Here is a 15,143-nt window from a genome sequence, read left to right on the forward strand (position 1 = left end):
TTCCCTTTATCCTTGTGCCCTATATCCCTGATCCTTTTACCCTAATCTTAGACGTTTTCTTCCTCCAAACTGTTCACACTATCTTTCTCAGGCGTCTGCAAATGATTATCCGTGTGCGTGCACATGTTCAGCTGCCACCACTGATTTAGCGAGAGTTATTCCACTCGAGTGGCACAGTGCCTTCTCATGCCCGTGTTTACACACTGTCACCAGTCTGACACTGAAGCAGGCGGATTTTCCACTTGGCCTGTCAAACACACTGGGGTTCCATTTCAAACGGCCATGTGTGCATCTAATTGGTTTAAAACTGATTAGCCGAATAACTTGATTGTTTCCTAATCAGTACGTAATCTTCATCAAGAAGGCCCCTACTACTTACAGTTAGCAGCGAAAAACACAGTCTGGGGGATGCTACAGTGATTTAAGCACAGTACGAACCTCCAGCTTTTACTCGACGCTATAGCTTCTTGAAAATAATAACAATGAATGTATGTTTGCATCAATGTGTCTGGATTGTCCAGGAGTCCGTCAGTTTGCCTCTGGATGCCGTGCAGCCAAGAACACGTAAACAATGTTTGATAGATGCACTGGGCTGCGCAGTTATTCAGGTGGAATGATGGCGTTGCAGGCATGCATCTGGGCGTGCGTCTGTAACATGCTGTACTGCGCAATGACAACACTCAGCGCTTTGTGAAGCGCTACATAATAAATCTAAGAAATCTAAGAAAATACATTGATAATGTCCTTTGCTTCGGATCTACAGCTCTGGCTCGAGGGTATGCACCTAACCTTATAAATAGGGTACGTTTGTTTTTTCGCATTTTTGTAGTCAGTAATGCTCGAGTTCCCCTGTTTCGCGCTAAACGGGGGAGGCTCAGTTGAGGTGAAGAGCGTTTTTTTTCTTTGTTTGGTAAGGAAAGAAGGGCATACGGGCGGGGGTCCGCCATCTTTATGTCGCACCCCAACCGCTGCTGCGCCTTCAAATTGCTGATGTTTGCATCGAAGGCTCTAGGTACCGCGCTCCTGTCCCATCCTCTTTTGGTCGGACAGCACCGCACCTGTACGGTCTGCTAAAAGGAAGACACGAAAAACGAATACTTCAGACTCCTCTATGTATTTAATGGATACAACATATATTGCATGAAAGCTCGCTCTTTTGCCCTTTGTGTTGGTAACATTTTTTATGTAACTGGACATCTATTTAGCTCTACTTTGTACGCGCCCAATTCTCCAAACCTAACACTTCCTATGTGTGTCCATCCTTTGACAAGTATGGACAGGGGTCGTTCAGCCGCTGGATTACAACGGCGCGAAATCATTCCTTTCTGCTGCGTCCCTCATCTCACGGCGCGTTTCCCTCCTCTGTTTTGAATGCAGACAACAACAAAAGCACACGTTTCTGCCTACCCTGTTAAATGAGAACAAACATATTTTTTTTATTGAGCACCCCACTGTCAATGCCCCTCGTCACTTCACCACCCAGCCTTCGCAGGCCCTCATTGTTGACAATGGAGGGTGGATATGTTCGGAGGCTTCTCTGTAGGCAGAAAGATCATATTTCAAATATTCCGCTTGCACGTATTCTGTTTCTGCTGCCAAACAGACTTGGAAGGCAGACAAAGGGCCACAGTGTGCCTCTGCGCCCGTTTCTTTATATACGCGTCCGGGCGCATATTAATATATACATTTTAGGGATAACGCCTACAAGGACTTGATAATTAGCATCTACGCGAGTCAGGCAACGAGAGGGTTCATTGTGCTCGGTAACCATAGTGAAGCCACATATGGTAATTACACGGGACGAATACAGCAATTTCATTGGCTCTCAACGTTCAAGTCCCGCCGTTGCTATACAAATTCCCTTCTTGGCATCACTGGGCCTTTTGAAAGGCTTGGGAGTGGGTGAGCCATTTTGAAGCACGTCCCTTTCTCTACAGGCGTTAAAGAGCCCGCCATATACAAATGCTCAGGCAGCAACAAAAGCACGACATGCCCAACAAAGACACTCTAACAACGCCCACTGAAATTCAAAACACAATTCCACAAGGGCGCGCATCCATTTGATAAAAGTTACTGGACAGGCGCAGGTACTGCTCCCGTGTCAGCAGAAAGACAAACAGATCGAATTTCCCTTGGAAGAGACCCAGGAGGCAGCAAGTGGGTTCATGCTAGGACAGCCTAAGCATCAGCTAATGCAAAAAGAATAATAATAATAAAATAAAACAAAAAAGGAGTAAAGCGTCGAGTTGGTTTGCAGCTACAAATAAGTTTAAAAATCACTGTAAAATTCCGAAGAATCTATTTGGACTTAGGTAGCAAGCAGATCGACGCTGCTTTACCTATTGAGGGGTTCTAATGAGTGGAGAATTTAGAGCGTTGTTAAGTGACACCAGGGCCTAGTCTTTGTTGACCTCTGGTAATGGCCGCGCTATATAAAACCGCATCAATAAACAACGGTGTGAACGATTCAGAAGATCCCACTTTTCAAGAGAGAACATCTGACAGAAGGTCTTCTCGGCCTGTACCCTTTCTTTTGGCTAATGCTTTGAATTCGGCAGGTGCATCGAGCCACGCCGCGCCTCTTTCGGCAAATGATTAACGCATTTTTAACCATAGCAGGCATCGGGATTCGAGGAAACAGGGCCATTTGATTGACATAACCTGCCCCCACCCACCACCATAAAATGCCAATTTTTGCGCCAACTGTAAAATCAATAGACATGACACATACATTGTGGCAAGGGGTACGAGAGAGACAGAAACTCGGGATCAGGCGGGGTGCTAATGCAAAGAAACAGATTGGAGAAACGACACAATAGGTCAGCTGGAAAGACGGAAATGGAGGCAGGCGAGAGAGGTGGGCAGGTGACAGCCCTGAAACTGGTGGACCATACCCCTAAATGTACGTCATCCCACGCTGCATCCCCCTTCATAGTACAAGGCCTGGACAGTGCTATGAATGCACCCCGATACCTCCGGGTCTGTTGTTAGGACTGTTGCATTTCATAAATAAACACCGCAAGCAAGCACTGCAGGCGAACTAAACTGCCGAGCAGGCAGATTAGATGGCACACAAAAGCAGAGAGTAAACAGTATAGGGGTACATCAATGTGAGCACGTGGGGTTTCCTGCCGCCCCCTCGACACATTCAGTGGACTCAAAGATAAGAGCTGTAACGTAATGATGGAAGCACAATAATTTAAAAAAAGATCAGTGAGATGTTGGAAACGTAATAGAAGCAGCCAAGTGATGGGCGCACAGAGCTAACTGTAGGTCAGGTGGAAATGCAATGCTCGGGGTTGACATTCAGGGCAAACTCTGCCCGTTCGGAGGTGGGCCACTTCAAGACTAACAGAGGGTTGAGTGTGGGTGCGGGGAATGCAAAGAAGGTGTAAGTGTGCTCAGCAAGAGAAAGGGTACAACATGCCAGACCACGAGAGCACACGTCACCTCGCGTCGGCGCTACTAGGGCCATAGGTCAGCAGGTGCCAGTTGCAGAGTTCACCAGGAGGTGAGAGCTCAGGGTAATTTACGTGAATTTAGCAGAGCATGTTAGCAGGTGACAAGGGTCAGGGGCGGTGGAACGGGCATGTGTCTACAAGAAAGAGCATGTGGTATGGCACCTTGTCGAAAAGGCAAGGACAAACAGGTAGATTTACAGGGTGCAGGAGGGCACACGTAGCCGGGCTCAGTTCACACGGATTACTATGTTCAGGAAGGTAAACAAAAGTCAGCTGACATTAAGGTGCACTGGTCACACTGCGTAGCGTGGATTTTGCACAAGTTCCAATATGGTAGATGGATAATGATCACATAGGTTAGGTTAGCCCAAGGCACCTACATGTAGGAGGGCAGTGGTCATACTGCACATAGGGTGTTGGAGGTAGATGAATACTGATCGCATTGAATAGCCTGAGGTTAGCACAGATCGCCTAGGGGTAAATGGGTGCCACTGGTCACACACTGGCTTTAAGTCATACTGAGGTAGATGGGCACTGGTCCCATTGCGTCGCGTGGGGTTGGCACATGTCACTTTGTGCACAGATCCTGTTGTTAAGCGTGGGTTGTCCGCAGGTGCGCAATTCTGCCCCCCATCCCCTACTCACTAGGAGTCCAACAGGAGTTTGGCGGCTGCTTCGGGACTCAGTTTCTGCTGCTTCTGGAAGTTGTGCCAGCGCTCCCGTTGCGTGCCCAGGTCCAGCAGTGAAGCGCTCTTGGCAGGCTGAGGGGTGGCGGCAGCCTTCTTAGGCGGTGGAGGTGACGGGGAGCGGGCGGCGGGGGGCTTCCGGGCCTGAGGGGGAGACTGGGAACGGGCGGCGGGAGCCTTCCGCGCCGGAGGAGACTGCGAGCGAGCGGCAGGCGCCTTCCGGGCCTGCGGTGGTGACAGAGAGCGGGCTGCCGGTGCTTTACGAGGCTGGGCGGGAGAAGCGGCTGCGGGGTTCTGAGTGCGGGCTGCGGGGGCCTTGCGGGTCGGCGGCGGGGACTGGGGTGCAACTGCAGGAGCCTTCGGCGGGGACTCGGAGCGAGCGACTGCTGGCTTCAGAGGGGACCGGGACCTGGCTGTCACAGACTTCCTATTCTTCACCGGGGAGCGGGCCCGAGCCTTCGGGGGACTCCGGGAGCGAGCCGCCGGGGCTTTGCGGGGCTGCACGGGTGAGCGGGACCGGGCCGCGGGGGTCTTCAGTGGGGACCGGGAGCGGGCAGCCGGGGCCCGCGGTTGAGGAGGGGTGCGCGCCTGTAGCGGAGCTCGGGGAGGCGGTGTCTTGGGCGGTGGGGGGGTTTGGGACTTTTTCTGTGGCGGGGGTGCCGGAGACTGGGACTTTTTCTGTGGCGGGGGTGCCGGAGGCTGGGACTTTTTCTGTGGCGGGGGTGCCGGAGGCTGGAACTTTTTCTGGGGCGTCGGAGTCTGAGGCTTTGCAGGTGGGGGCGACCTGACCCGAGGTGGAGGGCGATTTGAAGTCGGCGGAGGGGACTGAGGCTTCCCGGGGGCAGGAGGCTTGGACTTGGCAGGAGGTGGGGACTGTGGCTTCACGGGTGGCGGCGACCGGGACGTCGCCGGCGAGGGGGTCTTAGGAGGCAGTGGCTGGACCTTGGGGGGTGGCCGAGACTTCGCCAGTGGCAGCCGGGACTTAGCCGCTGCAGGCGACTTGGGCTTCACAGGAGTGCTCTGGGGCTTCACTGGAGGGGACTTCACCTTCGCCGGAGTCGCCTCGGACTTCGGCGGAGGGGACTTGATCTTCGCAGGGGTCGCCTGGGGCTTAGCTGGGGACTTCTGGCCTTTCGAGGCTGGTAGTATCCGCACTCTGGGAGGGGGACGGGTCTTGGACGCTGGAGACGCTGCCACCTTACGGGACGGGGTCGGGGTCTTGAGCGGTGTCGCCTTGACGCCCTTGCCTGGCTTGACCAGGGGGCTCTTGGGTGCCACCGCCGCAACTCCACGCCGACCCTTCTTCGCGGCAATGCCTGGGACCGCGCCCCCGCTCTTTCCGCTCCGCGCCACCTTCTTCGCCTTCGCCATACTGTGCCCGCCGCCTCCTCTCTCTGCCTGGGGATGTCAGCGCGCCTGGGTCCCGTTCCGCTAGTCGGCGCTTTGTCTCTATCTTTTCTTTCTTCCCTCGCAGTTGAAAATGGCGACCCCCTCCCGACCACCAGCAGTTACTGCCTCTCCATCACCTGCCCGAAGTGTGATATGTTATACCCCTCCCTCCCTCCTGCCTCCCCTCCGCGGCCGCGGCTCCACCAGGGGGCGCCCTAAAGTCGCTTCCCGCCTATCCCTATAAAGAGGACGCATTACAACTACAAACAATATTTAACGCCCATTTTTTCAAACGATTACAAACACTCCCTGCTTGTGCACCACATCAAATTGCGTGGAAACTAGAACAGGGTCACTCCAGACGAGTTTTTCCCAGTTGTATCCCTTCCGCGGTACACAGGGCAAGGTTCCGCCATCTCCCAGTGCGGGACCGCAGCATCCATCTTGTGTTTTTTTTAGGTCGATGTCACAAAAGCTTTGTTTGAAGACTAGGACCAGCACACAATACTTCAGATATGGCACGTTTGTGTACTTATGTGCCAGACTGTATCATGCCCTAACCTGTCAAATAAGGGCAAATGGGAAATGTGCGTGTGATTTGTGGGAGGTGGGGTGCATGTTCTGGCATTAACTTAACACCACCATTTTTTCTCAAGATAAAATGTCAAGAGGATCCTGGTAGGACACGACACTATGGCCCTACGGAGTAAAACGGGCTGCGCAGGGGCGGGTACTAAATGTAGCGGTATCATAGCACAGGGTTCGGACGATCACCGAAGCTCTCCCCACTAAGGCATCGAGCTCTTTGTCCCACAGTAAAGGTGAAAGAAGGCTTTTACCTGTCACCATCAGACGTTTGTTCCAGAAAAGCCGTTCATTCCGATTCACTCCCAGATCCACAAAAAATCTCCCACTTTAAAAAAAAAACCGTGGTTTTTGCAACTCATCGTCCAATATTAACTTTTTGCAACCTTGTATAGAATATAGCAATGCGGGACACAATGTGTCGATAACATGGGGCGATTGGGGTTATATGATGCACGGGTGTTCGTTTGTTAAATAGTCAGGTGGTCGAACGGGCAGCATACCTGTACACTCAGTCATTTAGCAAGTGTCACCCTCTTTTCAGTATACACTCCTAAAAAACACAAACGTTTCCATACACTTTGATAAGGTCATTCTGTCTGCAAGTATGCAACACTTCCAAAACGTGTGTTCTCTTTACTTTCACGAGATCTTCCTCTTAAACATATGTCCTTTCCCTCGTTCGAGAGCTATGGGTTAGCAGGTGTGAGGAGCTGTTCACTGCTGATCTTTGACTTATCAAGAAATACAAGTACTTTTCACCTCTATTTGTTATCAGTTTCTCACTCAATAGGAGGGTAGCAGCAATGAGAAGGATGGGATAATTCTAAAGAATAGCATATGTGGTAAAAGGGAAAAAATTCTTTAACGAGCCAACATTGATAGACATTGTTAACGAATTCAGAACTGAAGAACATATTTGAGAACCTATCTCTTTTTGACCATTCTGCACCGAATTCAGATACAACACTTTTTTTCCTGTTCATATCCATATGTGCAAACCTAGAGGTGCAAAGCAGGGCACTATGCCACACCCATATTATTTTCTCTCAAATGTTCTTCATTCACAAAACCACAGAACAGTGCAATTTCCACTCCTTCACAAATCAGTTCATTCTTTCAATCAGACTACTGGTTCGAGGACAGTATAAAGGTCTTTTATCATCTGCAGTTTCTGCATTCAAGAAAGTGCTTCATGTTCATGTCGTAGGAAGTACATTGACCATTATTTGTTAAGGTTAGCAACCCTTTCGTTGAAAACACATTTTGCCCAAAAATCCAATACACATTCAGTAGTCTTTGTAGAAGAATATTTGTACTCCACAGAATTGGAAAAGTAGTTTAACAGAACATAAAATATTGTTTGCCCTCTGCCAAAATGTCCAATGGGTCTGAAAAGTCGATGGTGAGAGGTTCCCAACATCTAACACAAAAAGTAAACAGCATCATTAGAGCCGTCTTGCATCAACACTGTTTATCTGACAGATCTCATTCTGAGCAAGGCCTCAGAAATTCCTTAGTTATGTCATGCTTGCTCAGCCACCAACATATTGTTCTCACCTACTCTTTGTACCCTCATTGTAAGAGAGGTGAAGAGGAACTGCAACACTAACCCTGCACACAGCAGTACCAAGAATACAGTGATAGCCATTTCCAGGATGCAGTATTACCTGACTATTACCGGTTTTGGACTCATAAATGGTGAATACTTTTGAGAATCGAAGCATGTACACTGATTCCCACAGGTTGCTGGAATGCTAGCTCTTATTCTTCATGTTTTACCTTGTTTCTTGTTTTTCCTAGCAAAAAAGTGCTTGGGAAGAAAAACAGTACACTTTAAACAAGAATTTTCAACCTGAAGCAGGTGAAAACTCATGTTTCTGCCAGCATTAGAATTACAATGAAGATTGTAATGAGGGACTTAGCAGCATTGGTACCTAAATGACAATGGTGTACTTCTTTAATGCTCTCTAATCACAAAACATGACATAGGTCATCACACGCATCACATATTTTCCTAAGTCTACAAATTTGGCACAGAGGAAAAGCACACTGAAGCTCAGCGACAAGATCCCTTATTATGCACCAGAATAACATTTTCAGTCATAATTTTAGGATTGGAGTGCACTCCATTCAGTTTTATTCATAAGTACTTCACATCAGATAGCAGTGGTTGACTCCAAGCTGTTGAATTAAAGACCTCTTTATTCCAAACTTAAAAAATGTTGTTCGTTGACATTGATAAAAAGGCCACAAAAGGACATTGAGGATTCAGCCAATGCATTTCATTCCGTATACAGAACACATGGCAAATTATTTTACTAATTAAAGAGCAAGAGAAGGCAGATTTCTCAGTATTCATAATAAGTTTGTAATAGATATTAGAGTTAAGAAAAATGTAATTTAAAACACATATGATAAAGGTCAATTTTATATGTCTAGACTTTTAAATCACCATGATATCACGTTGATCAATGAAACAGGCCAACCATTCTTATCCCAGTACATATTTTACCCCAAATTAATGACTATTTGTCATTATACCTTCATTGTATTTTTGGATCACATCCATGTTTACATGTGACACAGGGTTAGACATTGGCACAGTTTCTCGTGGGTATGAACATTGTGTATATCATAATCTTGTAGTACAAGATTTTCATAGTTTAGTCTTTACTGTTTTTAAAGTTTATGAAAAATCTCTTAAATCTTTTAATTTGTTTAATTTCAGTCCTGAAGAACGAAAAGCTGAATCCTTGATATCTCTTTGTGAACATCTTTCAAGTTTGGAACAAAGAAGTCTTTTATTCAGCAGTTTGGAGTCTAGGATTAGTCTATTTGATATGAAGTACGTATGAATCAGATGTAAAGGAGTGTACCTCAATACGACATTTTTAATCATGAACTCGCAGGTGGAACACATTTATGGCCGCCAAGAGTAAATCACCTTCCTACAAACCTTCTCCTGAAAGATTCCAAAATATTTGTAATGCATGTTCTAGACTTTTCCTTTTATGCCACACACTCACAACAAATTGCATAACTCTCAGTCATATTACAAATACTTGTGTGTTCTAGAATTGTCTTCCTAAGCCAGTCATTCACAACATACTGTGTTATACTCTATCACATTATTAAGCATAGCCATAATCAAGACATGACCCAACGTCTCCAAGGCATCAGTGACCAAAGTCACTGTAGACTCATTCGAATAATCTTCCAGAGGTTATACCAGATAGGGGTAACCTTGATAAACAGTTCAGCCATTCTTACCCGGTACATATTTTACCCCCAAATTATCTTCATATAACTTGTCAGCATTCTCAGTAAGCAGGCTGATGTTTTACCTGTGCGGCTACTTTGTGACAAAATACTAATGTTTTATAGTCTGTTTCAAATCCTAAACTTTCTTATTCAAGGAGATGTCGTTAAATAATTTACTGTCCACGAGCAAGCTAGGGCTTCCGTCTTCGGTAGAGTGATATCGTTTCGAAGACTAGATAGGCATAAGAAACAGGGTTTTCTAATTCTTTCACAAACTAGGAAAGAACAGCTCTGTAACCAATAGAACTAATTTCGCTTCAAAAGAGAGAGGTTTGAGTGCAGTGAATTTAATAATAATTTTTCCAAACAGAGGTTCAGAATATCCAATTTCTCAGTAAGAAAGGACAATTAATGAGCCCCAAATTTTTTTTTACATGTATAACAATGCACACATTGAAATACAAAGCAAAATAAAGATTAGAATAAAAATAAAAAGACCCTAATGAAATTACAAAATTTATTCAGAGTAAAATATCACCAAGGCTCAGTATAATAAGCTGGTACATATAACATATTACAATCATATATACACCCAGACAAGTGGCAGACAAGGAGAAAAAAACCCAAAAAACCCCATAAAAGGCAGAGTTTCAACACTTTACAAGAAAACTCCGACAAACAAGACAATGTGTCCTCCAATAATTGCGGCCACAGTAGCGTCGACGGCGTTTCGACCTTTGGCGTTAATCCATGGTCATCCTCAGGACATAAAGTTTAACTGAGCATCCCAAATGAACAATATATACAACAAATGGATTCAATGTTGCTCTAAATTCAATTCGGCAACTGGCCACCAAGAGCAAGTCTTATGGGGCCCAAAAATGAAAAGATCCACTTCAAATTATGCCCGCATTGAAAGTCAGAATGGATACGCAACAAGGCAAATTAATTACCGACCGGCAGCTTCGTTTCGAAGCTGCCGGTCGGTAATTAATTTGCGTGTCCATTCTGCCTTTCAATGCGGGCATAATTTGAAGTGGATCTTTTCATTTTTGGGCCCCATAAGACTTGCTCTTGGTGGCCAGTTGCCGAATTGAATTTAGAGCAACATTGAATCCATTTGTTGTATATATTGTTCATTTGAGATGCTCAGTTAAACTTTATGTCCTGAGGATGACCATGGATTAACGCCAAAGGTCGAAACGCCGTCGACGCTACTGTGGCCGCAATTATTGGAGGACACATTGTCTTGTTTGTCGGAGTTTTCTTGTAAAGTGTTGAAACTCTGCCTTTTATGTTTTTTTTCTCCTTGTCTGCCACTTGTCTGGTTGTATATATGATTGTAATATGTTATATGTACCAGCTTATTATACTGAGCCTTGGTGATATTTTACACTGAATACATTTTGTAATTTCATTAGGGTCTTTTTATTTTTATTCTAATCTTTATTTTGCTTTGTATTTCAATGTGTGCATTGTTATACATGTAAAAAATTTTTTTTGGCTCATTAATTGTCCTTTCTTACTGAGAAATTGGATATTCTGAACCTCTGTTTGGAAAAATTATTGTACCCCCCTGGTTCAGGAGGTTTGGGCTGCCCTTGTGGTGGTTAATGTGAGTTTAATAATAGCCTTTTGATACTATTAAATACCTCTCAATGCTTCTTCCACTCAAGTGTGACTCTCTTCTTAAGCATCACCCTACAGGGTTCTGTTAACATAGAAAACCCTAAGACAGGCCTCAAATAAAACATCTAAAACTTACTTCAAAATCACAATTATTTTTCCCAAGGTCCCTGCAAAACATAAGACTGTAAAACATAAGACTGTCATTGTAAGAAACTAAGGGGCATATGTATGAAAGCAAAAATTAGTCGCAAACGCTGCGAATCGCAAAAAACAGCGTTTGCGACTGATTTTTCGCTATTTCATATGTATGACACACTTCCAAACTGAAAAATAAGAAATCGCTAAATTAGCGATTTCTTAGGCTGCGAAACAAGAAAACTGCGAATTTCCTAGCGAATACCTAATTTGCGATTCCTTAGCGTTGCGAATATCGCTAACAAGAAATCGCTAGCTAAGAAATCGCAAACACATGTATGAAAAAATCGCAAATTGCGATTTCACGAAATTCGCTAATTAAGAAATCGCTATTAACACCAATTGCTTGCAGGTGGTAAACTGGTGCAAGGTACAAAAACCAGCCCACAATGCAACAAACACACCCACAATGGCTGCAATGTACGTGATAGCCAGGAGGCTGCGTATTCGGGCCCTTGCACACAGGAGAATGAGACAGGAACGTATCTTCAGGCTGCGCATCACCCTGTTACAGAACACTGAAGAGGAGATCTATGACAAGTACAGACTGCACCCACAGACCATAATGGACCTGATTGAGGAGCTGAAACCCCACTTGGAGCACCCTACTCGCAGGACACAAACAATTCCCACACATGTGCAGGTCCTGTGCTCCCTGCACCTCCTCGCGTCAGGGAGTTTTCAACGGGTCATAGCGGAGGTTGGTGGTGTGTCACAGAGTGCACTTTCGCGCTTCTTCCATGCCTTCCTAGATGCAATGCTACTGAGGCTCCCACATCACATTTACTTCCCCACCACCCAACAGGCATTACAACAAACGATACTGGACTTCTACCAGATTGCACGTTTCCCCCACGTCATCGGCTGCATTGACGGGACCCATGTGGCCATCACACCCCCAGCAGAAACTGAATATGTCTACAGGAATCGGAAATGCTACCATTCCCTCAACATACAGATTGTGTGCAACGCTAAGTATCACATCACCGACATCGTAGCCAAATACCCCGGCAGTACACATGACTCCTTCATCTTCCGACACAGTGGAATACACAGACGTCTGAGTGCTGGAGAGTTTGGGGAGGGGTACCTGCTCGGTAAATACATTGCACACATCAATACATCCACTACATCAGTTGAGGGGGGGGACATTGACTCACCTATTGTGTTTTTTTCCATGCAGGTGACAGTGCCTATGCAGTGCGCGACTTCATCCTGACCCCATACCTGGATCCTGCAAATGCAAGTGAGAGGAGCTACAACAGGGCACACAGATCTACACGCTGTGTCATTGAGCGAACCTTCGGAATCCTGAAGAGCCGCTTCCGGTGCCTGCATAAGAGTGGAGGCGCACTGCAATACAGCCCTGAGACCTGCTGTAAAATCGTGGCAAGCTGTGCAATGCTACATAACATGGCAATGAGGAAAGGCACCACAATTGATGTGACCGATACAGACACATCGGATGACGAGCGCCCTGCTCCCCCTGCCAGACCAGCACCAGGAGTTGGGGCAGCTGCTGGACGCCAGAGACGGACTGAGATCACACAAAACTACTTTTAGGTGATTATTGAGGAAATGAGACTACAAAGCCTGATGATGTGTCAAGTGTTTAATCACACTTAACATGAAAGAAATTGTAATTGTCCCCAGCACATGTTGTACACACAGTGCAGAGAAGGCACAAGAAATAGGGCAAACAGCCTTTTGCGGGTTAATGCACCCGTGTTGCAGTCAGTGTCCCCGCAGATGATCACCTCCGTCGGTGCCGTCCAGGGTGGTTGACCCCCATGGTGCGCCCTTGGCCTGCTACCTGTCTGCCACTGCGGCGTCTTTCACCTGGCAAGGTTGGAGTGATGCTGCTGCGACTCGATGTGTCCTCACTCTCAGCAGAGGCCATTAGTGCGCTGCCACCTGCATTGGCTGTCTGCAGCTGTTCCACAGCAGTGGTCACCTGTGCCAGCCCTCGCGCTATGTCCTGGCAGCAATGTGCCATGTCCACCTGCATGGTTACGCTTCTGCGTGTGAGTGCGCTGGTGGTGGTGCAGAGGCGGTTGACTGCCTTGGTATAATTGTGTAGCCGTGCATTGGCACGTCGTCCAGCCCTGTCATTGGCAGCTTGGGTGTCCCTCAAAGTGGCACAGAGCTCTCGTATTGCCGCTACCATGTTGCGATTGTCCTGATGTAGGCGGCCTAGCTGGCGATTCATTGACCGCATTGCCTTGCTTTGCAGGCGCTGTTCCTGCAACATGCACTGTTCCAAGCCGGAGAACACGGTGCCTTCTCCTTCTGTTGCAGTGCTGCTCCTGGGCCTTGACCTGGAAATGGCCTGTTCCCTTTGCCTTGGTGTTGGTGCGTCATGACGGGGCATGTCTGTCACACCCTGACTCCCCTCTCTCCTGTCGGTGTCATCGCCTGTTGCTGGGACTTCATCCTCAAATGGAGGCAGTGGGGGCACATGTGCGCGCTTCCTGCGCTGAATTGGCTGCTGCTCTGTCTCATCGCTGGAGTCCGCAGGGTCTGCAGGCTCCTCTCCCTCAGCGCTGTCTTCTTGTGGCATGGCGTGTGCTGTGGATGTAAAGGGGACTATATGAGTTTGTGTTACTGTCTGCATGTGGCACTCAATAAAGTTACAAATCTTTGACGGCTAATCTCTGACACATTTCTATTCAATGATCCCCAAAACACATATGTTGCATTTACTTGTGATGGTGTCATGGACACACAGTCAGACACAGTACTACGAGTACCATGATGCATTGCTGGGTGTGCTGTAAGACCTGGGCTGGATTGGCATGTTGGGAGTTAACTATGCGCATTTGGGGGAGTGTGCAAGGGATGGGGAGGAGTGCAGGGTGATTTGGCATGCATCTTACCTTGTCTGCTGGATGAGGGGTCGGAGCTGTCGATTGCAGCCACACCACCAACGCTCTCAGGCAGGAGGGTTGACTCCACAAGCTCCTCATGGGGGGTTGGCTGCTCGGCAGTGGATGGTCCTCCTCCAGTCTGACTGGCATCCTTAAGTCTGGCTGCCACCCTCTCCTTGGACCTCTGGCGCATATCATACCACCGCTTGCGCAGCTCCTCGATGGTGCGTGTGGTGACTCCAACAGCATTCACCTTGCTCTGTATTTCCAGCCAGATTTTCCTCTTCCTGGCCTCTGGGACTTTGAGTGCCTTCTTCCCAAACAGGAGCTCATGGCTGCAGACCATCTCCTCAATGAGGACCTCCTGCTCCTTTTCTGAAAACTTGTGTTTTCTATTTCTTTTTTCTGCATCTTTGCCCTGCTGGTTTTGTTTGGGATCCATTGCTGGTTGCTGTCTCCAGGAAAGCCTCCTCACACTCCACAAGCAGCCTCTGGGTGTGGCTCAGGTGAGCAGGTGCAGGCAATCACTACAGTTTCCTGTTTGTGATGTCATCAGCCTGCACCAGGCTTGCAGATTCCCGTTTTTGCGATTTCTTATTTAGCGAATTTCGCTATTAAGAAATCGCAATACGGGATTCTGCGAATTATTTGCGATTTTTAAGGAATCGCAAATGATTAGCGATTTATTTTATACATCCCGTTTAGCGAATCTGATTTTGCGAATCGCAAATTCTCGCAATTTGAGATTCGCTAAAGGGGAGTTTGATACATATGCCCCTAGATTATTATTTGGGGTGGGTGACTGGCCACTACAAGGACTAATTACAACTTTAGCCAGTGTGATCCCTTAAAGTCACTAAATTAACCTGAGCTCAGCTTCCTGGTAGCTATGGCACAGAGCAAAGATGCTTCACTTAGGGCAATGTGTAAAGTATTTATGCAGTACCAATGATATTAATGATCGATGTGTGTGGCACGTATACACGTGGCAGAAGTACATACCTGTTACCACTAGAGACATGAACACTTCCTGATTGCAACTTGGCTGATACAAAAAAGTGATATAT

At 47.0% G+C, this 15,143-nt stretch overlaps 1 protein-coding gene and 1 long non-coding RNA gene across 2 annotated transcripts in view; one reads left to right on the top strand and one right to left on the bottom strand.

Moving 5' to 3' along the window:
* CENPV (centromere protein V) overlaps window positions 1–5,752 on the bottom strand; it is a 60,056-nt gene extending 54,304 nt beyond the window's left edge. Inside the window, exon 1 of the mRNA XM_085649303.1 lies at window positions 4,107–5,752. Coding sequence (XP_085505429.1) covers window positions 4,107–5,518 — 1,412 coding nt within the window. The 5' untranslated portion in view covers window positions 5,519–5,752. The remainder of the gene's footprint in view (window positions 1–4,106) is intronic.
* Window positions 5,753–8,850: 3,098 nt separating this feature from the next.
* On the top strand, window positions 8,851–13,858 carry LOC146858389 (uncharacterized). Its single transcript, XR_014980019.1, has 3 exons — window positions 8,851–8,969; window positions 12,393–12,772; window positions 13,443–13,858. It is a non-coding gene; the product is annotated as an uncharacterized LOC146858389 (long non-coding RNA).
* Window positions 13,859–15,143: the final 1,285 nt, after the last annotated feature.

This window comes from Triturus cristatus, chromosome 3_2 (genome assembly GCF_964204655.1).
Source record: "Triturus cristatus chromosome 3_2, aTriCri1.1, whole genome shotgun sequence".
NCBI classification, from domain to species: Eukaryota; Metazoa; Chordata; class Amphibia; order Caudata; family Salamandridae; genus Triturus; species Triturus cristatus.